At 44.2% G+C, this 27,300-nt stretch overlaps 1 protein-coding gene across 4 annotated transcripts in view; it reads left to right on the top strand.

Moving 5' to 3' along the window:
* The window catches only part of GRHL1 (grainyhead like transcription factor 1), a 60,006-nt gene that overhangs the window by 1,592 nt on the left and 31,114 nt on the right, over window positions 1-27,300 (top strand). The window contains exons 1-8 of one of the 4 annotated variants that reach the window (XM_080999149.1): window positions 20-276; window positions 10,255-10,441; window positions 14,988-15,058; window positions 18,940-19,330; window positions 21,264-21,340; window positions 22,195-22,351; window positions 24,670-24,781; window positions 26,277-26,371. In XM_080999149.1, coding sequence (XP_080855275.1) covers window positions 230-276; window positions 10,255-10,441; window positions 14,988-15,058; window positions 18,940-19,330; window positions 21,264-21,340; window positions 22,195-22,351; window positions 24,670-24,781; window positions 26,277-26,371 — 1,137 coding nt within the window. In that variant the 5' untranslated portion in view covers window positions 20-229. Of the gene's footprint in view, window positions 1-19; window positions 277-5,222; window positions 5,402-10,254; window positions 10,442-14,987; window positions 15,059-18,939; window positions 19,331-21,263; window positions 21,341-22,194; window positions 22,352-24,669; window positions 24,782-26,276; window positions 26,372-27,300 lie in introns of those variants that run through there. The other 3 variants (XM_080999146.1, XM_080999147.1, XM_080999148.1) reach the window with 3 other exon arrangements.

The raw sequence follows: 27,300 nt of genomic DNA on the forward strand, positions 1-27,300 counted from the left end.
GAAGATGAGGGCTGGGCTCTGAGAGAGATGCCTTAACTCGGGCATCATTACCTGAGTCACACACCTAAGCTTTTTCTTTTCTTTAATGGCGTGAGCAAGGCTGCTCTTAATTTGAATAAGATTTTGCTGAGCATTCAGAGACTCTGGTCTGCAATTAGATCCTGATGTGCAGATTTATTCTGCAGGCATCACAAGGGCTCCTTTTAATGTCCTCTTGGAGAAAGGACAGATGGATTTTTATGAAACTCATCCCCCAGGGAAAGCAGATTTGTCCAGGTAACACGAAGTATTCTTTTAAAGTGGGGGGGGGGGGGTTGAGAGTTGGGTGGGGTTGGAAAAATGATAGACGATATTTAGCAATGCATTTGCTCCGGATTGTGTGTTGCGAAAGGGTTCCTACCTTAAATCTGTGATCGCTAGTCAGCTTAGAAAGTTTATGCGAGTTGTGGCATTGCTTTTCTGTAAGTTGTGCTCAAGGCAAAATTGCCACTGCCTCAGTGGTTCTTTGCTTTGTTTCAAGCTTATGCTTGGTGACATAACCTTTGCCATGTTCCCTCCCAGGACCAATTGTTCATTTTGCTTCAATCTCCTTGAAACCATACCTGGTGCAGTTTTACATGGAAAGATATCAGGTCTTGGTGGCGGTTATAACTACAACTCTTTCTTATTAAGGGTGCTTCTTTTTGGCGACAGATCACTTGTGCCCTTGGGGAAAGTGTCTTTTTGAATTGGAAGTTCTCAGTCAAATGTGATGCTTCGTTTAACTTAATGTTTAATGGAAGGCACTTGAGGGCAGCAATGTTGATCAGTCAACTGCTGAGTATATAAGGACAACTGGCATATTGTCATCTTCCTGTTTGGCAGTGTGGTCTGCAAATAAAATAAACGTGTCCCTTCATAAGAGGGCATTTGGCTGTACTCAGGTGTACAGGAGGCTGTGTCTCGCTGTATATTCAAGTTGGGAGCCAGGGAACAGCCATTGTATAGAAGGCTCTTTTCATAATGCGTTGGTGTTTGATGGCAGGGCTAAGACTTGCAACGGGAACCGCAAATGTTACTTTTAGAACAGAAGTGGAGTTATCATCGGGAGTCTTCTTGTTTTGCATTGGCTTTGTCGGAGGCAAGATTTCATACGTTCTGTGGTATTGACTTTATTCAAAGCTGTTGGATTCTGGCCAGATTTGTGTGCAAGACCGATGGCATGCTAAAACACCAATCTTTTCGGAGAGAAAAAACGGTAGAGCGATGTGGCTATGTCTGTGATCTTGGCAAATGTTTACTCAGAAAAGTAAGTCCTGTATGAGATGGATGTGACTTTCGAGCAGTGGGAATAGGATTGGGATGTCAGACTGCAATCTGGAAGATGCTTTCTTCTGAGGAACGCAGCATTGCTCTCAGCTGAACTTATGCTGGATTCCAGTTGCACTTTGCGTCGGGGCATTTTATTAAACAAGTCTGTATAATGAGTCCTTATGCATCAGTTTACATTCTTCTGAAAGCTCAGCTGGTTAGATCATGGTGCTGAGAACACCAAGGTTTCAGGTTCAGTTCCCTTATGGGACAGCTGCATATTCCTGCATTGCAGGGGGGTGGACTGGATGATCCTCAGGGTGCCTTCCAACTCTACAATTCTATGATTAAATTGTGCTCCTGTGGGGTTAAACCATCTTGCTTTTGTTTTCTGCATACTAAACATTCTGTCCTTGTGCCATTTCCTCTCACACTAAGACATGGCACACGAAAGCTCATACCAAGAACAAACTTAGTTGGTCTCTAAGTTGCTACTGGACAATTCTCTATATCTATATATATCTACTGTGTCAGACCAACACGGCTACTTACCTGCTTCTAGATGTTGGACTATAGTTCCCATAATCTCTAACCACTGGTCATGATGGCTGCAGGGAGTCCAAAAGTGTTTGAAGGGGCTGCAGGTTCAGCATCCTTGCGCTCAGAAAAGGTATCATATTATCCATTGCCATGAGGGTAAAAGTGAAAATTGTAGTGTTTGCTACAGGTGAGCAATCCCGTTGCATGTATACTCAGAAGTCCTACTCTGTTCACATGGAGCTCACTTCTGGACTGCAGCCGTAGCTCATGATTTTGTTTTAAATAATAGTTTGAATTCTGGAATTTTTCATACCGCCCTCAGTTCAGAAGTTCTAGTGGATTTTCAAGGGATTGCTAAATTAGATTTCACCATTGTTGGCAGAACAGTCAAGCCCTAAAACTGTAAGGCAGGGGTCAGGGTTTTTCATCCGTGGGCAGGTCCACCGTCCCTCAGACCATGTGGTGGGCCGGACTATATTTTGGAGGGAAAATGAATGAATTCCTATGTCCCACAAATAACCAAGAGATGCATTTTAAATAAAATCACACATTCTACTCATGTAAAAACCCCAGGCAGGCCCCACAAATAACCCTAAGACGCATTTTAAATAAAAGGACACATTTTACTCATGTAAAAACACACTGATTCCCGGACCGTCTGCCGGCTGGATTGAGAAGGCAGTTGGGCCACATCCTGCCCCCAGGCCTTAGGTTGCCTACCCCTGCTGTAAGACATTTTTTTGAATAGCAGTTCAGCATTAAATAAATTGAGAGGGTAAGAAATTGAGAGGATCCTTTTCTTCCAACCACTAGCTCTTTAACATTTTAAGACCATTTGGCGATGGCTAAAAGTTTTCTCGCAGTTATTCCTATCACAGAGATTCACATTACTAAGAGAAAGCTACCTGCAATATTCTGTAGTCCTAAAATGTGATGGATAGCTTAGAAAACATATTGACAATCATAAAGTTATGCTGCATTAGTTTAAAGTCAGTGATTGTTTGTGAAGTTGGTTACACTCCAATGCTTGTTTACACTCGTGTTTAAACACCACTATTTCTCTATGAAGTTCTTCAGCTTGGATTGTAAAATGTAAAATGAAGGTTTGTACATGAATGGCCATAGATCAGCTACCTAGAGCTAGTTACTTTGTATTATATTTTATTTATTTCATATAATTTATATTTTATTTAATTCATATAATTTATATACCTCCTGATTGTAAAATAAAAAACCTCAAAGAAGTTTACAAAAGGTAAAACAGTAAAAAATAAATAAATCACAACCATACAAAAGTTAAAATAATGCTCTTCCCTAGGAGACCTGCCTGGTGCCTTCATTAGACATCTTTAGGCACCAGGTGGAAACATTGCTCTTCAACCAGGCCTTGGGCTGATTAATATTTTAATAACCCTGTTAATGTGTTTGTGGGAGGGGAAGGGGGTAGGTTTGCCATATTTCAAAAAGTGAAAATCCGGACGGAAAAGTTTTTTTTTAAAAGCTATTTTTGAGGGAAATTGGCAAAAAATGACACTGCTGACATCAGTTGCCATACGCCTGGGACATTTAGCCGATTTCCACCCAGACACTGCTTTCGACTGCGGTATTCCGAGTATGGGAAATTCCGGACGTATGACAACCCTGGCGGGGTGGTACTGATTTGTGTTTTTTTGGGTTATTGTTTTCATTATCCATTTTTATTATTATGTTGTGAAAACCGCCCTGAGTTCTACAGAAGAAAGGCGGTATGCAAATTTAATAAATATAAATGAATGAAATGAAATGAAATACTAAAATGGATTAATATTAGCTCAACTTTCAAAGCATCTGGGTAGGCTTGTCTAAACAAGAATTGTTTTAGCAGGATGGGAGTGCTCCATCTCCCAACCCATTCCTTCACTGCTACCTTAAACTGAAATAGATTGGGTGGTCAGGTTTATGTTCTGTAGCAGGGCAAGGAAACTGGGGAACCAGCAGGTGGGTTGGCGGCCAGTGTGTTGGTCCTAATATAGTGGGAGGGAGATAGTGACCACGGAGAGATGAAAGTTGAAATGAAAGCAATGACTGGGTTGAGCAAGAGAGTCCAAGATTACTGAATCGCCATCACATTTTGATTTTGTAGGAAAGCCACTGTTGTGTATTTTGCTTTTGCTATCTTAAATTGTTTTGATGATTAATTTGCTGTATCTATTGTACTTTTATTTTACCTGTTTAAAAAACAATGTGTCGTTCTCCATTTTGGAGTGTTCAGGAGCGGGTGCTGTGGGTCAAAAGTGGTATATAAACAACCCAGAAAAATGAAGACTTAAGACTCTTTGCCATGGGAGACTCACTCTGGACTATATCACCACATTATCCCAGCAAGGCACAGAGCCCTTACGGCTGTCATGTTTTCCTATCTCTTCTCTCTCTCTCTCTTTTTGCAAATTATTCAAGCAGAAAACAAGGCAGTGGTTATGAAGTAATTACACACACAATGGAAGACTTATTTCCAGCTCTTGCTAAATGCCTTTTAGCATTGTGTGTGCATAGTTCACTGTGCCAATTGACCCTTCAGACTTTAAAACTTGACACAGGGCAGCTGTCAGAAATATACACATTTCACTGTCTTTTGAGAAAATACGGTCTCGTTTTTCCTCAAAGAACCTGCAGCTCAGGGGAGAGATTGAGTTACTGCCAAATCCTGTGCTTTGTTGATAGCTCTGAAGATAATTCTTTCTACGTTCTTTTTTTTTTTTTTAAATGGCGCATTTGCGCATTTTATTTGGGGCGGATGGTTGCAACGAGAGAGGATGCTTACAAAAGCTTTGATTTTTGACAGATTTTAATGTTATTGGCTGTTCCACTTATAATCTGAATGGGGGTGGTATTTGCCTGTGTGCTTTTTCATATTAGGTTGAATTCTTCCCTGTCTCTCCTTCCTCACCACTCCTAACCATTTACAGCAGAGGGAACACCACCCAATATGATTTTTATCTTGCCCTGATACTGCTCCCACTGCATGTACAATTTGTCATGTGTCTGTCATGTGAGGAGTATGCACTTGTCACGTGGTGTATGCATTGGAGTCTGATTGGCCTGTTGATGGGGCAAAAGTGTGTGATTGGTGCAAATGACCTGACAGGACACAAAGCGATTTCCCGCATACTCCATATGGGAAACTTTTCTCCGAACATCAAATGCACAGTCTAGTAGGCCCAGTTTCATCTCTAGAAATTCAGCGTAACTAGTTCTGTCAGGGCTGAGCCTTCAGTGCCAGCCTGAGGGGAGACAAGGGACTGTGCCAATGAAGCAGAAACACATCAGAGCAAGGGGGAATTGCTGTCGCTCCGAGAAAGTATCAGAGGAAGCCTTAGGACGAGACTTCCCCTGAGCAACAGGCTTATATGCATTACAATGTATTTAAATTTGATTGGTTGGCAACTGAATTCTAGAAAGTTCTCTAGTAGCTCAATTGTGATTAGCTAACGTTGGTCACGCGGGAGGTAATCTAGTGAAGGAGAGACTCGATTTTATGTGAAGCAAGATGAATGTGTTTTAGAATCCAGTTCCCAGGATACTTGAGGACGAGGTAATATGTGATTTTAATGTATGGTGTGTACAAAGCCTTTGTGGAGAGGGGTCATGTTGGTTGTCATAGGCCAGGCATCCCCTACCTTCGGATGTTTTGGACTACAGTTCCCATCATGCCTGACCATTGGTCATGGGAGTTGTAGGCCAAAACCTCTGGAGGGCCGCAGGTTGGGGATGCCTGTCATAGGCCAACCAAGAACGTTTTTTTTGCAATTGCTTTGCAAAATAAAATGAAGGCTTGCCCTCTAGATGTTGCTGGGCTTACGGCTCCATTGCCACTGATGATGGACCATGCCAACTGAGGCTGATGCAAGTTACAAGCCCAACAGCATCCGGTGGGCACCAGGTTGGGGAATGCTAACACAGAACAAGGTGTTGATGCAGGGCAGGGGAGAAGACAGTGGTTCCCCTTCCATATTATTAAATATGCATTTTGTGAAGGAACAAAGAGAACTGAACAGCATTGCACTGATCTTGCACAAATTTTGGGAAGCCCTGGTGACTGTATGGGCAGAGCTGTCAGATTTCAAATTAAGGGTTCTGCCTGTATTCCTCAGCACGGCTGCTGCCCCTCCCTTGCTTGCTGGTACAAGGCAGCCTCTAGTTTTGCAACATAGCAGCCTAGGGAGGAGAATGGGTCGCCAGTAGTGATGGCATGGGTCGAGAGGCGGAGCACCCTGATCCTCTCCCGCTGACTCGGAGGCCCTTAGAAAAAGTATCCCTGGCGATCTCCTGCTTGCAAATCCTATTTCAAGGGCAAATCTCTCTGATCTGGATCCACAGAACCTGATGGCAAAAGGCTGAGAAAGGGCATTTGTATAATTCCATACAGTGGTACCTCGGGTTAAGAACTTAATTCATTCTGGAGGTCCGTTCTTAACCTGAAACTGTTCTTAACCTGAGGTACCACTTTAGCTAATGGGGCCTCCCTCTGCTGCTGTGCCACTGCCACGTGGTTTCTGTTCTCATCCTGAGGTAAAGTTCTTAACCCGAGGTACTAATTCTGGGTTAGTGGAGTCTGTAACCTGAAGCGTCTGTAACCTGAGGTACCACTGTACTAGGTATTTTGCCAGCTTGTGGCTCAGGCATGCTAGGGATGGGGAAATAGCATTTATTGTTGTTGTTTTTGTTAGAATAGATTTATATCCCACATTTTTTCTCCAAGGAGTTCTAGGTGGTGGACATGGTTCTTCCCTCATCTCATTTAATGTCCCCAACAACCCTGTGAGGTAGGGTTAGGCTGAGAGGCAGTGACCAGCCCAAGGTCATTCAGAGAGCTTCATGGCCAAGCAGGGGTTTAAACCTGGTCTCTTAGGTCCTACTCTAACCACTACACCACACTGGCTTTCGTTGTCACTCATAGAGTCACAAGAGCAGAATGAAGTGTGGACAGCACGCAGGCTTTGTCACATGTGATTAAAAACACTCCTTGAAAGCTTATTTCTTTCTATTCTATTTTTCCTGGTGCCAGCACAGAAAAGGCCATGGTCTCATTATTAGAAAATATTCATACAGCACTTTCCCAAAAGGTTTCCCGCAGACAGCTTCCGGGTCATGTGGCCAGCATGACTAAGCTGCTTCTGGCAAAGCAGAGCAGCACATGGAAATGCCATTTACCTTCCCACTGGAGTGGTACCTATTTATCTACTTGCACTTTGACGTGCTTTCGAACTGCTTGGTGGGCAGGAGCTGGGACCGAACAATGGGAGCTCACTCTGTCGTGGGGATTCGAACTGCCGACCTTCTGATCGGCAAGCCCAAGAGGCTCAGTGGTTTAACCCACAGTACCACCCACGTCCCACCTTCAGCAGGCCTACTTTGAGTAAAAAACTCGAATTCCACCTCATATATGTCTTACCGGAGTTGCCAATCAGCAGAAAGTTGCTTTTTGTTTAAGACCTGCTTGTTGGTTTAAATTCCCGTTCTGTGTAAGTGTGTAGGAGAGAAATCTGAAATACCTGTGCTTTGTGACCCATCCACAAGGTTTCCTGGGCTCCGCAGGCTGGTTTCTATTCCTCAGTGGCAAAATACAAAGCAGCATGAGCTGTTACAAGCAACATTGTTCTTTGTCAAATGCATGAAGCGAACTGAGAATGTGGTTTGTGTGTATAGAGTAAAAATACAGCTATAGGTTTCCATAAGACTTTCGCTTCAAGGACTGATGGTATCTTGCGTTTCATGCAGGTTTCATTCCTCCCCTACCCGTTTTTCAGCCCCTGGCAATATTTTAAGCAAAACTTAAATTTTGTCTTAAATACTAACTAACCTTTGTGTATGCTGAAGGGGAAACAGTGTTTTCAATGGGTGTGAACCCAGATCTGGCAGTATTGATTCAACAGCAGACCCTCCAAGTGTCCCTATTTCCCAGGGGCAGCAGTGGATTTACAGAAGCCGTTCCGGTTTCTGATTTGATCCCGGAATGTTCCGCTTTTCCTTAGGACGTCCCTATTTTCACTGGGGAAATGTTGGAAGGTATGGAGTTATGCGACCTCCGAGCCAAGGAGATAAGTAACTATACAACCTTTAGAAGACATCTGAAGCCAGCCCTGTATAGGGGAGTTTTGTAATGTTTTATTATATGTTGGAAGCTGCCCAGAGTGGCTAGGGCAACCCTGTCAGATATGTGGGGTATAAATAATGAAGTTGTTGTTGTTGTTGTTGTTGTTGTTGTGGAATAGGACGTCCCTATTTTCACCAGATAAATGTTGGAGGGTATGAATCAGCTGAGACATCTTCTTGCAAAAAGTACCCCCAAAATTACCTTTTGTATAAAAATAACTCTTCTTTTTGAATGCTCCGAGATGTCCTCACCTCAGACTAAGGCTGGTTTCCAACCAGCTCTAAGCCAAAAGTAAGCTATTTGGATACTACTTTGCTAGTGGACATAACCCAGCACATGCTTGCTTATGGGCACATTAAGACCTCAGAGTAAGTGGATTTAGGGAACTAAGTAAACAAGCCGCTTTATGAGTTTATTCAGCAGTGAGTCACAGCTAATGAAAAGCTTCACTTGAAACTGGTGCTTTGCAGTTATTGGCCTGGGTCCTTTCTGGACTGCGAGTAAGTCCAGGAAGGTTTTCATTTTGGTACTGCTTTTACACAAAATTTGTGCAGAGAATGAATGCATGCGATACTGAAGATCTACATGCCTTGGGGTAGCTCTGGGTCGTTTGTGTTCCAAGAATGACCAAAAGCCATTGGTATTGCATTGTCAACCTCTAGCATTCAGAAATCAAGATTATAGTTTTAAAACACAGTTTGAAATGTTTCGTTTATGCTATTGGCTTTTCAAATATAGAAGCCTCAAATACAGTAAAGACTTCTTCTGAAGCTTCCCCCCCCCAAAAAAAACATAGGTGATTTATTTTTATTTTTTACTTTAAATATTATAAGCTCGGGACAAAATAACTGGGAGGTCTTCGTTCACTGTCAAAGCACGTATCTTAGATTACAATCCTGTATGCATTTACTCGGGAGTAAAACTCACTCAACTCAGTGGAACTTGGTTCTGAATGCATAAGATGGCATTGTTCAGGCATCCCCAACCAGCGGCCCTCCAGATGTTTTGGCCTACAACTCCCATGATCCCTAGCTAACAGGACCAATGGTCAGGGATGATGGGAACTGTAGTCCAAAGCATCTGGAGGGCCAAAGGTTGGGGATGCCTGCATTGTTAGACAAACAAAGTCCTAGGTTAGACCTGTTGTCTGGTTCCCAGGAGTTTCAGGCATTCAGATCAGACATCCCTGAGTTAGATAGGCCAATCATCTGACTAGTTACAAGGCAGATATTTTAATGTATAATTAAGCTCTAAGCACAATGCCTCTTGGAAAAAATATCAAGATAAAAGTTTAATTAAAATTCAGTTCATCCTCTCCCAGATCTCTTTAGAGCTTGGTCAACAAAAAGCTAGTCTAAGTTGGAGGTTGTGCAATTCTTGGTTTCTTCTTTCTTTCTTTCTTTCTTTCTTTCTGAAAAAGAGAATGGAATGTTTATTAAAATATATGTTCTGAAAGCTTAGGTGGTAAGTTCCATCATGGCTGGAGGGCAGCCAATGAGAGGGCCTCTCTGTTCCCTTCCTGCATAATGATATATCCCTAGCAGTAAACAGTGATTGGGCAAGAGGGTGGAAGCAGTTAGTTTGAGTGTGCAAGCCCTTTGCATGGCTAAAAGTGTTCCAGATAAAACAATGAGGTATTTCTGAAGAATTCAAAGACTGTGATTCTTCTTCTTGTTTTAAGTTATATGAAGGAACATGATAGGATAGCAAGCTTTTCCACCAGAGCAAAGAACAGCAACATAACTGCATGTTCAAAATGTTCGACAAGCACACCAGTTTTTGAGAAACTGCTTTTCTGTCTCTGCTGCTGTGTGCAGTGGGAACTAGCAGACCCTCCAGACCATTGTCTCAACGTACCCAGGGCTCATCCTCCCACTCACTTGGCCTGTACTCTGTATCCTGTACCGATTAATCCCCCATGGTTCAAGAGTTTTTCTCTTCATTATGTGGGTGTGCCTTGCAAAAATCCAATCTTACCCACTGAATCAGAATCTTACCAGATGCTCAGAATATCCAAAGAGGGGTTTGGCTTAAGTGAGCCTCAATTCAGCAGGTAAGGTCGGATTTTTGCAAGGCACAACTGCGGAACAATGAGAAAAGTTCTTGGACCTGCATGGGGCAATTAATTGGTACATAATGCAAACAAAATGTGGATGAGCCCTTAGTTGGGTTCCTTGCACAACCTCGCATGTGTGGTGGAAGTGCTTAGACGTGTGCACGGACCTCTTTGGGTCCCAGCCTAAAGTGTGTTTTGTAATTGTGTGTTTTGTTTCATCTCCCTCTCTATGAAGCAAAAGGCCTGTTTTGGTTCTTCAGAATGAAACGCTCTACTCCCAGAGGCGACCCTACACCAGCGAGGACGAAGCTTGGAAGTCCTTCCTTGAAAACCCTCTTACAGCAGCTACCAAAGCCATGATGAGCATCAATGGGGATGAGGACAGCGCTGCTGCCTTGGGACTGTTGTATGACTATTACAAGGTAACAACGTTGGCACTTGCCTAGGACTCGTAAAACAGGCCAGCAGAGTGTGCTTTGTTGTTTCACATGCCTTCCTTAAAGGGGAGAAAGGCCACTTTTCCACTTAGCTGGGAACATGATACAGCTGCTTTTGTAGTGGCTACAAATAATAAAATAGCAACTTCTGGTTAGATGACTCAAAAAGGAAAAACAAGTATTGGATAAAGTAACTTTTCCAGTTATCTAAGCAACCTGTTCTGGAATCTCTCTTTAACAGGGCAAGGCGTTGGTAGTAGTTGGCATACTTTGCTTTTGGGTTCTCTCTCTCTCTCTCTCTCTCTCTCTCTCTCTCTCTCTCCCCTTCCTCTCTCTCCCCTTTTCAGTGATGTCCATTGAAATAGATTGGCAGGGAAATGCTCCTTCACACAGCATGTGATTGATTTATGGAATTCCCACAGCCACACAATAACATTGAAAGCTGAATCCCCCCCCCTTTAATGCTCTTAGAGATATTCATAAAGGACATGCTCTGTGTGTAGCACCGTATTTCAGAGGCAGCAGGCCAGTTACTAGGGGGCAGAGGCAGAAGAGGGCTCTTGCCTCCATCCTGCCCTGCTTGTGGGCTCCCAAAGAGGCATCTGATTGGCTGGTGTGGAGAAGCAGGCTGCTGGGGTAGATGGTCTGTTTGGCTCATCCATTAAAGCTGCACTTACATTTTGATTTGTCCGTGCCTAAATTGTAGTATATCTCCTGGGAAATGAGCACCTAATTCTTTGTCTTTTCAACCCACCTTCCTTATAAACAACTGCTGAGCTCTGGAAGGTTTCGTCATTCTGGGTTTTCCTTTAGTGGATTAAATGGAAGAGGTGCTAACCTGTTAGAAATGTAATGTATCACTTGGTTAAAGCTAAGCTGATGTGTGGAGTTCTCTTCTACCAGATGCAGCTGCAGCTGCGGCCAAGGCCCTTTTGAATTAAAGTTGCCATCAGGGACAGCCTTTTGAGGAGCAAATCAGTACCCTCTGTTTGCTCACTTCTTCCTTTTTCTCTTCATTGAGTCAGGAGAGAGTCTCCAAGCGTAATCCTCCTTTGCCTTGCTCTGGTAGCTTTGCACTGCCTTGTGCTTTGTACTAGAGATAAGTAGGACTCCAATTCCCATCAAACCCACCACCACCAGCAATAGTCATTGGTCAGGAGTGATGTGGGTTGCATTGCCAACAGCATCTGGAGGGCCACACGTCCCCCCACACCTGATTTATGTAGAATTGCAGCAGTTATCAGTATGTGTACCCAGTGCCATGTGAGGTGTGCCTTTTGACTGACCAGAGCATGTCCCATTTGGAATGCCCCATTCTCTTCCTCTTTCCAAGCATTTGAGTGCTTCCCAGTTCCAAAACTGGGGGTGGGAGAGCATGGCCCCTCACCCTTGGTTGGCCAGGTGAAGAAATAATCATCATAATAATAATAATAATTTATTTATACCCCACCCACTCTGGGTTGGGTTTCCCCAGCCACTCTGAGCGGTTTCCAACAAAATAAAAAAAATACAATAAAAGATCAAGCATTAAAAACTTCCCTAAACAGGGCTGGTTGGGTTTCCCCAGCCACTCTGGGCGGCTTCCAACAAAATATAAAAAAAACAATCAAAGATCAAACATTAAAAACTTCCCTAAACAGGGCTGCCTTCAGATGTCTTCTAAAAGTCATATAGTTGTTTATTTCCTTGACATCTGATGGGAGGGCGTTCCACAGGGTGGGCGCCACTACCGAGAAGACCCTCTGCCTTCAAAAAGAGCTCCTTCAACTCTTAATAGCTATGTAAGCGCCCGAATTCATAGAACTGAGGGGACATGGAAAGACTGTTAATTATGAGCTCCAGGGCAACAGAGCCTCATGTTAACAGTGGTCCCTAAAACTAGTGTCGCCCACTACAACATAGAATAAGAATAGAATATCAGAGTTGGAAGAGACCCTGAGCATCATCTAGTTCAACCCCCTGCAATGCAGGACTGTGTTGCCGTCCCGTACAGGAATTGAACCTGCAGCCTTGGTGCTATCAGCACCACACTCTAACCAACAGGCTCAGTTCTGTGCTTTAATATATGCTTGCTCTGAATACCCCAAAACCAGTCAGACTGGCTATAGGACTCGAGGGGCTACTGGTCTGATCCGTCAGTGCTGTTGTCCAACCGCCACCAGCTCTTAGCTTGTAAATAATAATAAAAAAGCTTTCACAAGCCTTTCATAAGAAGAGTTGGGCAACAAGAGAAACTTAGCTTCGCGGCTGTGGGCCTTGGAAGCCTCCTTAACAAGCACGCACTCATCTCTGAGCAAGGAAAGGTATCACCCTCAAGCTTTTCTACAGACAAATCATCGCGTTAAGGTTGAGCTCCTACCTACTAACTGGGTGTGTTTGCATTAAATGTTTTCTTTTTGTGCTTTGTGTGGGTGTAAAGAAAAACAAAGCCAAGCAGACAGATTAAGTTGTAATAAGTTAGTAACCGCATTTTAGCTTGGCACGTCTTCCATACCTCCCTGCTCCATTTGGGAAAATCCGGGGGGGGGGGGGGAAATCAGTGGGTTAAGGAATGCTGCCCTTTCTCTGCTTGCCCTACTTTCTTGTAAATGCCACCCTGATCCTAATTAGCATTACAAGCCAAAGACAGGTTTTGGAAATGTGATTCCCACCCCCCACCCCCTTTTAATGTGCATGTCCACCCCTAATGTGTGGGCCAATGTGATGTAGTGATTCAAGTGTTCAAAGCCCCACTTGGCCATGAATGAACATCACTTGGGTCCCCATGGTGCAGTCACTGCCTCTTAGCCTAACCTTCCTCACAGGGTCCTTTGGGGAATACATAAGACAGTGGAGGACCAGGTACACTGCCTTGAGCACCTTTGGAGAGAGAAAAAAGGCAGAATATAAATGCAAGAAATAAATAAATGCAAAGAAGGGTTTAGCTTGGATGCGTAACATGAGAATTTCTGAAATGTGTAAATTAGCAATGAAAGATCCACATTCTGAAAATTGCAGCCCTTATTTAGAATCCTAGAATTGTATAGTTGGAAGGGATTGTGAGGATCATCAAGTCCATAGCTGTCAACCTTCACTTTTTTTGTGAGAAATTCCCTTATTCCAGCGCCATTTCCGGCTGCTTCCTGCTGCTATCCTGGATTGTTAGATATCCCGTAGACTGTCCCTGGGACAGGTGAGGCTGCTGATCTCTTATTTTTGAGGCTGCTGATCCCTTGTTTTCAAATCTGATCAAGTCCAACCCCCTGCAGTGCAGGGATATGCAGCTGTCCCGTACGGGGATCGAACCTGCAACCTTGGTGTTATTAGTTATTAGCTCTAACTAACTGAGCCAGGCTGATTTCATGGTTGACTTGCAAGGGAGCTTACACTTTCGGTTCTGTGCTCTTCCACTGCCCACCACCCTAAACATATGCAGCATTTTAATCTCTGTCTCACTCAGATTTGCTAAGCTTGTGCCGGAAGCCATTTACTATAGCATTTAAGAAGTTTTCATCAGCTACACTGTCATTTACGTGGTGCGCATTTGCCAGGCAAAATGTTTAAATGCAAGGGTGTTGCTGATACAGCATATTTCAGAGCTGGAGGATGTCGAGCTAATTCCACCTCATGTGAAAATTAGTTTGTGAATCTAGTCTTCAAAGTAGAAACTGGCAACTGTTGAAATTATGGTTTCTGCTTATATACTTCACGCTTTATTTGTTTCAACCAGCCTTTAAGCCAGTGTTTCTTAAGAGGGGGGGAAAACGTGTGATGTTTGCATTATTCGGAAGCATTTAGCAACTTACAGGAATGAGCAGAATTTGAAATACAAGCAGTGGTAGAAAATTGATAATATATTAAACAGAAGAATGTCTTAGGTGAAATGTTTATTAGAATACAGTATGTAAATGGGATGGGATTAAGAATAGCATGGAGGGAAAGATGGGAAGTCAAAGCTTAAAGAGAAATGCATAAAAGATTTGGAATCTGGAATTCATATGTAAAGATTTTAAAATTTAATTAAAAAATTGACTCCCCCATCCAAAAAAAGGGGGGGGGGATGAGAGCTTGTTCTTTAAAAGGGAAGGGTTGTACCCAGAAATGTTTCTCTTGGACTAGACCCATTGCAGTCAGTGGATAATTGCTTTCAATGGGCCTACTTTGAGCCTGACTTAATCAAACGCAACCCAGGCTTTGGAATAGAGGCATGGAGGAAAGAGTTAGAATTTTGGAAGTTTACGTGATGCTTTGCCACGATGATCCCAAACTTGTTTGGGAAGCAGTTCTGCGACTTCCAACTCATCTTTTCTGCTAGGCTTGGGACACAAGGTAGAGGAGATGACGAATCAAGTTATTCTCCGCAGACAGTTGCAAAGCCAGAATCAAAAAGCCTGTGCCTTTAAATAATATCAGCAGTAGGTAACATATCTCTTGTCCTTCCCGTTGCTACTTTGTGGTAATGCTTTGAATTAAAAGAGAACTTGCTTATATAATGTTCTCCTACTAGGTTTCAGTTCATTATTTTTTGTGTTGTTGTTTTTTGTACTTGAAGGTTCCCCGGGAAAGGAGAACGTCAGCAGTGAAACCAGATGTAGATCATTCTGACCAAGAACATGGCAAAAGGTTCAGTATTCAAACTTGAAATGCTTTTTTTTTTAAAAAAAAGAAAGAAAGAAAGAAAGAAAGAAAGATAGTTGGAGGCAACAGCATCTCGAAGGCCAGAGGTTCCCCATCCCTGCTCCTCAGGTATCACATGAATGAAGTTTGGCCAACGGTATCCACTCTTGTCCTTGCCTGGTGGCAGGCAGAGCAAAGTAAATAGAGATGAGTAGGTCCATGTTGGCAGACCTGACCATTCACAAGAGGAGAAGCACTAGAATGCCTAGAGTCCTAGGAGTTCTCTTTGTGGCCAGGAACCCTGTCAGTCAAGGTAAAAAGATCATAGAGCTGCTGTGGAAGATGCAACGTAACTTGAAAAGTTGGAGGTGCATGATGAGTTTCAACTGCCTCTTTTCTTGATAGCTCCAGGTTGCCACAAATTTATTAATAATACTCCCATGATGGAAACACATATATTGGAAAGATGTTGTTCTGCCTGTTCCTTTGTGGAATGTACCTATTGATGGGGATGTCTTCAGCCTAGGCTTGGAAAGCCATGGCTGCACATCAATGGCATGATTGTTTTTACGGTAGCTTGTGAATGGAGTCAAGGCACTGGAAGACAACTTAAAAGGACAGACTGTTCATTTCCCTTTACTCTGTCTGGTCCACATCTACTCACCCAAAATGGGTTGGCTCACATCATTCAAATTGTAGTGAGGTAACGGCAGGGAGCAGGCAGGTCTGTGCTAGAAACAGGGTTGCTGAAGGATGAGGGGAAAACCCGACACCTTTACAGGTAATGATTTCTCCAGTACTGGATGTATCAGAATTATTGCATCATTATGTTGATGCATAAAATGCACTCCATGTGAATTTTAAAGCTATTTATGTGAATAGTCTTTGGCTGCACACATTTTATTCTGAAATCAATGGAGACTGAGTACTTGCATTTTGTACATTATCCACACACAATCTAGTTTTGTTGCATTGTTGTTGTTTTTTGCCCATCCTGAGAAACTGGAAATAAAATTTCATTGCAGATTTATTCTGAGTTACCCTGCAGTGTGTCCATTTGAAAAGAGATGGTCCTGGTAATTGGGGTGGGGGTTGCATCCATGCATATCCAGTGATGTTGTGGGTCATACCAAGATGGCAATCACCACTTCCTTCGTTCACCCGGGGCATGTGCCTGGAGGAAAAGGCACGAATAACATAATCAACGGGGAGGGTTTTCAAATGTGTATCAAGTAATTATACATGGCTTCGTGGATGGCAGGATCTAGACTAAATCAAGATTGAAAGCAGCATGTTGAAGAAGAGCATTAAAGATTCTGGATTGAGAAAAGCTACGGTTTTTGTGCTACAAATGCGTTGGTGTGTATGCAGCCGTTCTCTCAGCAGAGTATAACCAGAACAAGAAAGCTCAGTGGAGAAAAACTCAAAGGCAACTGAACACTGGTGAGGGCTCATCATTAAGTCTACCTAGTGGCAGTGAAGGCAGCAAAGAAGGCAGACTTTGCTGCTCCATTGCATCCACATGGTGCTGTCCAGCAGAGCTTTTCTGGGTAGTACGGGACCATTTATAGTCTGGCCTAAAGGAGGTGGCAGAACTGACAGTAGTTTGCTGTGACTTGTTTGCAAAGCATTTTGAGGATAAAATTGCTTGCATCCGCCAGGACTTGGACTCCACTGTTGAATCTTGAGAGGTTACCCAGAGTACTGTCTAGTCCTGTTACGTTGGATGAGCTTCAGTTAGTAAGGCTTGAGGATGTGGACAAGGTGCTTGGATCAATCAGGGCAACCACATGCTCTATGGACCCTTGCCCCTCTTGGCTCATAAGAAAAACTAGCAGGGATGGACAGCTGGCTGGGTCAGGGAGGTGATTTACGGCTCCCTGCAAGAGAAGGTGGTCCCTGCCAGCTTGAAGGAGGGAGTAGTAGAATCATTCCTCAAGAAAAGCCTCATTGGATTTGGAAAATCGAAGTAATTATTGGCCAGTTGCCAATCTCCCCTTATTGGGCAAGATTCTTGGGTGGGTGGCTGCAGATCAGATCCAGGCGCTCTTGGAGGAAACTGATTTTCTAGATCCAGTTCCATTGGGGTTTAGGCTCGGTTCTGACACAGAAACTGCTTTGGTCGCCCTGTACCTCTGTCAGAAGAGAGACAGTGGAAATGTGTGCTTGTTAGTTCTTCTTGACCTCTCAGTGGCTTTTGATACCACTGGCTATAGCCTTCTGGAGAGGCCGTCTGAGTTGTGGGTGGGTGGCACTGCTTTACAGTTGTGCCAATCTTACTTGGATGGTTGTTTCCAGAGAGTGATGCTCTTTGGCCCTGTTAAGCCTTCAACATGGGGTTCATCAGGCTTTGATTTTATCCCCTATGCTGCTTATATCTATATGAAACCGCTGAGTGGGGTCATCTGAAGTTCTGGAGTATGTTGTCAGTAATGTACTGATGACACACACCTCTGCTTCTTTGTATCTGCAGGTGTGGCAGTAGATGTGCTGGACTGTTGTCTTGCCTTGGTAATGGCCTGGATCAAAGCCAGTAAACTGAAGCTCAATCCAGATAAGGCTGAGGCACTGTTAATGGGTGGTTCCTTATACCAGATGGATGGAAGGTTGCCTGCTTTTGATGGGGTTACATTCCCTCTGAAGTGGCAGATACACAGCTTGGGGATACTTCTGGACCCCTTGCTGTCACTTGAGGCTTAGGTGGCCTTGGTGGCATGGAATGCCTTCCATCAGCTTCAGTTGGTGGCACAGCTGTGCCCCTATGTGGACAGGTATAGCCTTACCTCTGTCATCTGTGCTCTGGTAACCTCTAAGTTAGATTATGCAATGCGTTATACGTAGGGCTGCCTTTGAAGATGGTTTGGAAACTGGACCTGGCACAGAATTCAGCAGCCAGGTTGCTCAATGAGGCAAGACAGTTGAGCATATAACACCAATACTGACCCGACTGTACTGTCTGCCAATTAGTTTCCGGGCCTAATTCAAAGTGCTGGTTTTGACCTTTAAGGCCTTAGACGGCTTAGGACTGCAAAACCTCTAGGACCGCATCTCACCGTACAAACTGACCTGGATCCTACAACCATCATCTGAGGCTCTTCTTTATATGCCTCCTCTGCAAGAGGTCTGGAGGGTGGCAACATGAGAACAGGCATTTTCTTCATTAGCTCCCTATTTGTGAAATGCTCTCCACAGGGAGGGTAGCCTGGCGCCTTCATTACATACATTCATCTTCTCCCAGACCTTTGGCTAACTAAACAATCCATAGCCTTTTAAACTGGGGTGGGTGGGTGTGTTACTGTTTTTGTTTGTTATTATGGTATGTCTTTTTGTGTTTTTATATTGTAAACCGCTCTGTGATCTTCGGATGAAGGGCAGTATAGAAAGTTAAATAAGAATAATAATACACTGGGAAACCCCAATGTATGATCTGAAGGCACATGAGGCCATCATCTTGCTGAAGTTAAGCAAATCCAGTGCTTGGATTGGGTACCTGGGAACCTCATGTATGCTGCCTTGGTTCCATGATGGAAGATATATGGGGTATTAATGCAGGGCTGGCTCAAGACATTTTGGCACCTGAGGTGGGCCCCCAAATGGCACCTGGCTCCTTGCCAGGGAAGAAGCCATGAAGGAGAGCTACACCAGGAACAAGGAGGGAAGGAAGATTGACATTGGAATCTGCTGCCCTGGTGGATTCTGCCGCCTGAGGCAGTCACCTCACTTTGCCTCATGGGATGGCCGGCCCTGTATAAATGTAAGACGGGGGAAATCCTTCCCAGAGAAGGGAGCTGACATGAGGCAAGCTTGGACTCCAGGGCCTGCCATTTTAGAAATTTTCCCCGCCTCCCACTCCCAAGTGCTTAATCTGCCACCTCTCATTTGTTTAGGAACTGTATACCGAACATGGCGGAACAGTCGCTCATTTCTGCTGGGGAAAACCGAGTGCAAGTCTTGAAAAACATGCCTTTGAATATCGTTCTTCCGCACACTTCCCAGATGGGTGTTGACAAGCGGGGCCACCTGACTACTCCGGACACGACTGTCACGGTCTCCATCGCATCCATGCCCACCCATTCGATCAAGACGGAAACTCAGCCGCACAGCTTTACCGTGGGCATCCCTCCAGCTGTCTATCACCCAGAGGCACCTGAGCGGGTGGTGGTTTTAGACAGGAGCCTGAGTGCTGACCAGTTTAGCTCCAGCGCCCAGCCTCAGAATTCCCAGCGCCGTACTCCGGATTCCACCTTCTCAGAGTCTTTCAAAGAAGGCGTGCAAGAGGTACAGAAACAACCTGCCTCTTTTGCTGAGCATGCTCTGTCCAGCACTTGACACATTGAGGGTGGCTGGGTTTGCCACGGGAGCACAAAAAAGCCACAGGCTGCAGTGTTGAGCTGCAGAAATGTGGCTTCTGGAGCATCTTGAAAGTAAATTGTTAAGGTTGTGATCCTGTTGAATTCCATAGAACTTTCTAAATAGGCATGCACAGGGTTGCACTGCAATTTACAGTGGAACCTTGGTTCTCAAACTTAATCCGTTCCAGGAGTCCATTCGACTCCCAAAACTGTTTGAAAACCAAGGCCTGGCTTCTGATTGGCTGCAGGAGCTTCCTGCACTCAAGCGGAAGCCACGTTGGACGTTCAACTTCCGAAAAACGTTTGCAAACCAGAACACTTACTTCTGGGTTTACGGCATTCAGCAGCCAATTTGTTCGTCAACCAAGCCATTTGAGAACCAAGGTACCACTATACATGTATTTAAGAAAAGTAGCTTTTGAACCCTTAATGCAGTGGTGGAGATCCATTTTTCAGCCTCAGGACCATAGGCTATCATGGGTGGTTTTCTGGGGGGCTGTATATCAGTGGTGGGCGGGGCCTGAAGCAGAAGTGGGCGGAGCAATGTACAAGAATCGTTTCTTCATACAGTAAACTATATTCTGTTCGTGCAAAAGCCAGAGCTTTCACTACATGCATACTCATGTGCAAGGCACATGTTCTCTCACATTCTCTCTGTCTCTCTCTCTCTCACACACACAACCTTCCATCCAGGCAAGAAAGAGGCATTTCAAGGACACATTCCAGCCAGACAACAGCATTCAAAAGTTGCAGGACAGAGTAGTGGGTGTCACCTGGGCGAAAGCCCTTGGAGCCAAATAAGAGATGCCTGAACGGCTGCATTTGCCCCCTGGGCCAGAGGTTCCCCACCCAGTTTGCAGATAGATTCAAAGCAGTTTGGTAGACCTTGGCTGACAAACCTCTGAAGCCAGAGCAGTCGATGAATAATATATATTTTTCCCCAGTGGCCTTCTCAGTTACTAGCAAAAGCAGAGTAAATCGTGTCGGGTAGTAAAAACTTTGAAATAAATTTATGCTGAATAAGGCATCATGCAAATTCGATTTAGTTTATAAAAACTAAATAAATACAGGCGGCTCACGTAATCACAGAAAGTTTGACCTTTTTCTTAAAAGTCCAGAATGCCTACAAGTCCTGCCGATAAATAACTATTGCATCCCTTCTTCCCCTTGCCCCTCTGATTTAGCGCACTGCTCCTTAATCTGTGCATGGGTATCAGGTTCTCTTTAATTCTTATGTAAACCTGAAATATCAATCCGGTGGATTAGAAATAGAAGATTTTCTCAAAGGCCTGTGGGTGTAATGTACTAAATTTAAAACAAAAGCAACCACTATAGAATGCGAAATCACTAGCAAAAGCACATGGCTCATTTTACAGGGCAGAGAGAGAGCTCCTTCAGCTTGAATGTGTGGTAATGATATCGGCACGGCAGGAATATGTACATGATCTGTGTGTGTGTGTGTGTGTGTGTGTGTGTGTAAAAAAAAAGTGTGCTAAATGCAGCATCACAGAAAGAAACAGCTGTGGACCTAAGCGTAAAACCCTCTAAAACTCAGAATACCTTGTTCAAATGTCAGAACTGGAGCTAAGCTTTTTCTTCTTATAGGGCTCTTGAAAGATATTGGAAATGCCACACTTTGAAAGTGTGAAAATCAGCTTTTTCCACAGTGCCCTGCCTTGTGCTGGCCTAGTTTTTTCTTTCCCCCACCCCTGGTGCACATATTAAGTGGACGGCAGTAAACATGCCAAGTTAAGGGGCATGTTAAACACTTCATTAATGATAAATTTAGGACTGGACCACTGTTGTTGTTATTTTTTTAAACTGCCAACTATGCTTGAAACAATTACTAATACTTTCAGGTTTTCTTTCCTGCCGAACTGAACCTCCGGATGGCCGGCATGAATTCTGAAGACTACGTGTTTGAAAGCATTGCTGGGTAATCTCCTATCCATTAGATCCAACTGTTGTGAAATTCTCTACCTCCCTCTCTGGCGCACAGTAGGGCTTGACTTGGCACGCCCTCAGTATTGCTCTGCCTTCTTGCTTACGCTCCCTGCTCATGCTTGTGGAATGGAAGACGTGAACCCCGTGGGTGGCAAGCTGAGTGGATGATCACCTGGACTTGCCTAGGTTTTAGTGTTATTCCCTGACATGTTGCACTGACTGCTGGGCTGAGTACACAGCCATACATTTAAAGCACATGACTTCTCTCAGGATTCTTTGGGAGAAGCCACATGCTTTAATTGTATGTTGTGTGCAGCCTGGGTTTCTGCTGTTTGAACCTCGAGCTCAGGAGAACTAGCATACCCGCCACCATTTCCCCAATGAAAATACGGACATCATGTTCCATCATCATCATTTTATTATTTATATGCCGCTGAGATGAGCTTGGGCAAGTCACTGTCTTGTCCTATCCTACTGCATGGGTATGCTGTGATTGGTGATGATAACAGGATATTGCCCCATGTACACCAGCTTGAGCTCTTAGAGCATGGTGTGAATTTGACTGATAGACAGATAATCGCTGTATGCCTGCTCAGAAGAGATTTATAGGGTGTAAAAGCATAACTCATAAAGTGTCTATAAAGAGAGAGCTTTTTAACTTACCCTTTGTTCCCCCTGCCCAATATCTTTGAATCATGATTTGCTAGTCCTAAATAAACAGATGTCATGATTTAGAATGCCATTACACTAAAAAGTAGCATTTGTGTACACTTTTGTTTATCTGTTATGTTCAGATTCTTTCCAGATATAATTGGCTCCTAAGGCTTCCCCCTTCTGGTTTTTCAGGAACAACTTCGAATACACACTGGAAGCTTCTAAATCGCTTCGGCAGAAGCCCGGAGATAATACAATGACGTATTTAAACAAGGGCCAGTTCTATCCCATTACACTGAAGGAGATGAGTGGTGGTGAAGGAATCCATCAGCCCATCAGTAAAGTTCGAGTGAGTTGGCACACTAGGAACTATGTGGGAGGAGAAGCTGGCAGCAGTGGCGGGCTTTGGGCTCTCAAATTCCGACACTAAAATTCACCCCCAGGCCTTTCACGTTCCATTCTGCAGCATTGTTGTGGCACCCCCTGCAGTGTGGCATCTAGTGCGGCCGAACCAGTCGCGTGCCCTAAAACCACCTCTGCTGTAAGTGCAGTGAAAAATTTTAGGAGTCCAGCGGAAGTAGTCAGCGATGTTCCCAAAAGGGTGTGCAGTGATTCTGGCAGTAAGCTAGGCACAATGTTCTGCATCAGCTGTAGTTTCCAGTCATTTTCAAGAGTGAAGAGCATATTGCAGTAACCTAATTTAAACTTGATATTGCAAATATGCACAATGGGTTGTAATCAGTTAAGCCAGATATTTGGAGTAGACTTGAAATCAATGGGCTAAAAGTAGGAATGGAGGAGAAATTATATTCAGTTCACACTGAAAGAAAAAAACCTACCTATGGTAATTTGCAGCTTCCAAAACGACTTGAGAACTAGCGATCCCTCAAAATTTACTCTTCTTTAGATTTTGCAATAGGGACGCGGGTGGCGCTGTGGGTTAAACTACAGAGCCTAGGACTTGCTGATCAGAAGGTCGGCGGTTCAAATCCCCGTGACGGGGTGAGCTCCCGTTGTTCAGTCCCTGCTCCTGCCAACCTAGCAGTTCAAAAGCACTTCAAAGTGCAAGTAGATAAATAGGAACCGCTCCGGTGGGAAGTTAAACGGTGTTTCCGTGCGCTGCTCTGGTTTGCCAGAAGCGGCTTAGTCATGCTGGCCACATGACCCGGAAGCTGTACGCTGGCTCCCTCGGCCAATAAAGCAAGATGAGCGCCGCAACCCCAGAGTCGGTCACGACTGGACCTAATGGTCAGGGGTCCCTTTACCTTACTAGATTTTGCAATATAGTTCTCCAGCCAAGTAATGTGTAAATATACTGGGGGAAGTATAGATTAAAAATGCACATGTTAGTGAAAATAACATACCCCAAAATGGATTCTACTTGAGGAAATTTCCTTGGAAAAATAAGTATATTGGATAAAATTGCATATGGATGTGTCTATTAGGAGAAATCTGCACGAAAATGCTGGTGAATTTTCATGAAGCCTTTTAAAAAAAAATAAAATTGCAAAGTGATGTGGAAATGTGGAAAACGGAACTCAAAGATGGGAAAAATGAGAAACCGCAATTGGCCGAAAGTCACGACAAAAGTCCACTGATTTCAAAGGGTTTACATTGTGTATGATTTAGCTGAATGCAACCCATTTAGCTGAATGCACACCTATGGGTTATTGGGATTCGAGTTTGCTTTGTTGTTTCTTCTTTTTTAAAAAAAGAAGAGCTACCACACAGGAATGGAGTCACCAAGTCAGCTTACCCCCAAAGGCTCCTCCCCGCCCCCCGGCTCATTTATTGCCAGTGCATTTTAATTATTTGTTCAGTGGCCAAATAAATCAACCAGGTCCCTAGTTTCTCTCCGTATTTTTGGTGTTGCTTTGAATGCCATTGGATCAAGGGGTAGCTCTGGCACTTTTCCGACTCTTGCTCCCACCCTGTTAATGGTCAGGGAAATTCTTTTCACAAGCCCACCCATGTGGGCAGATTTTGTGAAGCTAAATAGCAAGTTGTTGAGCAAGGATGGGGAGCCTGTGATCCTTAACACTGGGCTACAGTTCCCATGGGACGCTGGTGGCGCTGTGAGTTAAACCACAGAGCCTAGGACTTGCCGATCAGAAGGTCGGCAGTTCGAATCCCCTTGACGGGGTGAGCTCCCGTTGCTTGGTCCCTTCTCCTGCCAACCTAGCAGTTTGAAAGCACGTCAAAGTGCAAGTAGATAAATAGGTACTGCTCTGGCGGGAAGGTAAACAGCGTTTCTGTGGTTCGCCAGAAGCAGCTTAGTCATGCTGGCCACATGACCCGGAAGCTGTATGCCGGCTCCCTCAGCCAATAAAGTGAGATGAGCACCGCAACCCCAGAGTCGTCCGCGACTGGACCTAATGGTCAGGGGTCCCTTTACCTTTACCTTACAGTTCCCATAATCCTTCACCACTTCTGAAAGGCCACTGGTTCTGCACCCCTAGGAATTCAGAGGCATCTACGTATATCTGAGTAGCCGTGTTCGCACTTCAGCTTAAAAAGGCCGGCAGAATTGCCTAGATTAAGCTACCAGCTTAATAAACACTTTGCTTCCTTCCCTGTGAAGTGTCTTTGCCAAAGACCCTCTGGCCTTTATGTCCATTAAGCTCTGCTCTCTCTGAACCTGTCCCTCTTTTTCCTCCACTTTTGAAGAGTGTCATCATGGTTGTATTTGCCGAAGACAAAACCAGAGAGGATCAACTCCGGCACTGGAAGTACTGGCACTCTCGGCAGCACACAGCCAAACAAAGGTGCATTGACATAGGTAAGAAATCATCCCAGCTGCAGGTGCCAGGACAGCGCTTGGCAGGATTCAGTTCTCTGCTCACGTTCGTTCTTTTTACTGCACACGCCCAAGGCTATCTTTTGGCCACTGTTCAACGTGGCTTCAGTTCTTGTTCATTACAGTTCTTTGGCTGCACGAGAAATATTCTAAGCCATCCCAATATTTTGGGTGAGGGGGCAGCTATGCAGCTCTGAACATATAATGGGGTACTTGCGTTTGGTTTGGTGGTGTTGGTTGGTTACCCAAATGGGTGGGTCAGCACTTATAAATCAAGATGTTCCTGGACTACAACTCCCATCCTCCTTGACCACTGGCCATGTGAATTAGGGCTGATGGGAGTCCAAGAACACATGGAGACCCCCACAAGTTAGCCACTCCTGGGCAATAGCATGCAGTGGGGGTTGTAAGGTTGCATAATCTCCCGTGACTGGTACAAATTGGTTGCTTTTAGGCCCGTTTTGGTGTCAGTGATGCTATTTCTGTGTTGAGTTGCCTTTGGGGCTGCTGAAATCTGTTACGCTTGTTTTCTGTCTTCTGGTGGGAGCCGCAGACTTTCTGAACAGCCATTTTCTGAACTTTGATCATCCCCCCACCCCACCTCCAAAAGAGAAACCCAACCCAACTGTCTGATTATATTCCTCTGTTTCTACCATCACCCTCCCGAGAAAGCGCAGTTCAGTTTTTAATTCCTAGAGTGTTTGGGCCTAGTAGAGGCTGCTTGTAGCTCATGCCCTGTGCTCCAGTGTCCCTTGGCCCTTAGTCCTGAACATGTGTAGATGAGTTGCGGTGACTCGAGGTAGAAGGGAAAGGCACTCTGCACATGGGCAAATCTGCTGTCGCTTATTACTCAGGTGTTTTGGAGGTGAGCTGCTGGTGTTGTTAAACAGGTTCCAGGAATGAGTTGAGTCCCTGGCACAACTCAAGCTACAGGTAGAGTTGGGGCAGGGAGATGAAAGATGGCATTGCAGATACCTGCTTGCCTACAGCTAAGCTGTGATTGGCCAGATTCCAGGTTCCTTTGGTTCAAGGTTGAGTTGCACTCCCAGCCCTTTCCTCCTGTGAATAAAAGGAGGGATTAATCACTTGGCACTTAAAGGCAGACGCACACGTAAATCTTCCTTTATTATTAAAGGGTGGTTTTTTTATTATTATCAAGAGTATATATCCTTGTTATGCTGGGGTGACATTTCTCGTACAAAACCACAGGGCACGGCAAGGATAGCAGGTGCCACCTCTTTCCTTTTAGAACTTTATGTTTCATTTCCTGATTATTACTTTTTTGCTTTTTAAAAATAAAAAGAAAGCTTACTGCAGAGATGCCCACAGGCAACAACTCTTGGTTGCTTTTTTATTGCTCTCCAGTACACCAATGTGCTTCCAAGATGGAAGAAAATAAATGACGCTATACTAGGCCTGTATGTAGCATCAATAGATTAACATACTATATTGTATGTGTGTTTTCTCTTATCAACAGCTGACTACAAGGAAAGCTTCAACACGATCAGTAACATTGAAGAGATAGCCTATAACGCCATTTCCTTTACTTGGGACATCAACGACGAAGCAAAGGTAAGCATTCAGGCTTATTTTTCCTGGCCCCCTTTTTTGTGTAAAAGGGGAGAAAGGAGGTGTATCTTAACATGGCATATCGTTAGATTTTTATTTGCTTTCTGCTTTTAAGAAATAGTTGCTGGAGCATTGCCAAAGTGTGTTTGAATACAAATAAAGTGTTTGTTGTTTTTTTTAAAGTGGAGGGACAATCAGTATTGGGGATTGACGTGGCTATTTTTCAAACTACCTTGCTGCTCCCAGCTCCCCAAATCAGTTTAATAGAAGGAAAGTGAGCAGGAACAGGAGAGTGAAACAGGCTCCTGCAAAAAGCAGAAATTACTTCAGCATGTTAGTAAATTATTACATAGAGACCTATGAGCTACCAGGTGCTTTTAGGGCTTGTTCTCACTGAGGAGACTGCCTGGCAAGATCTCAGACTGCTACACCTATTCAAACAGACGTCTTTCAGCCACCTAAGTTTAAACAGAGGTGTGTTTGCAGGCTGCAACTTGCAATCCTCTGCAAACGGCCCATCTCTTCTGTCAAAGTGTCATTTTGTGTCAGATTTACTAGTCACCTTCTTAGTCCCCCTTTGCTATGCAGATGTCACTAAACAGCACAATGCAGCCTTCGGGTGCCTGGTACTACAACTCCCATCAGCTCCAACCAGCACGGGGGGTGAAGCCTTGTATAATGGACGTATTGCATTGGGAAAATTTCCGCTTCATATTGTGGTGCGATGCAGTTAAGTCTGGTGGGCAACCTCCTCAGTTTCATTGCTAAGCCTTCAAGGGGTATGCAAAGCCAGTTGTAGGCAGAGCTGACAAGCTTGCTTTTGCCCTGACATGAGGCAACTTTCATGCCATGGTCTTGGAATTATTTGAAATAATTTTTGAATAATTGTCACGTAGTTCTGGAATAACGGTAATTTGAAGCCCGTTTCAAAT

This window comes from Podarcis pityusensis, assembly GCF_964106645.2.
Source record: "Podarcis pityusensis genome assembly, chromosome: 3".
Taxonomy (NCBI): Eukaryota; Metazoa; Chordata; class Lepidosauria; order Squamata; family Lacertidae; genus Podarcis; species Podarcis pityusensis.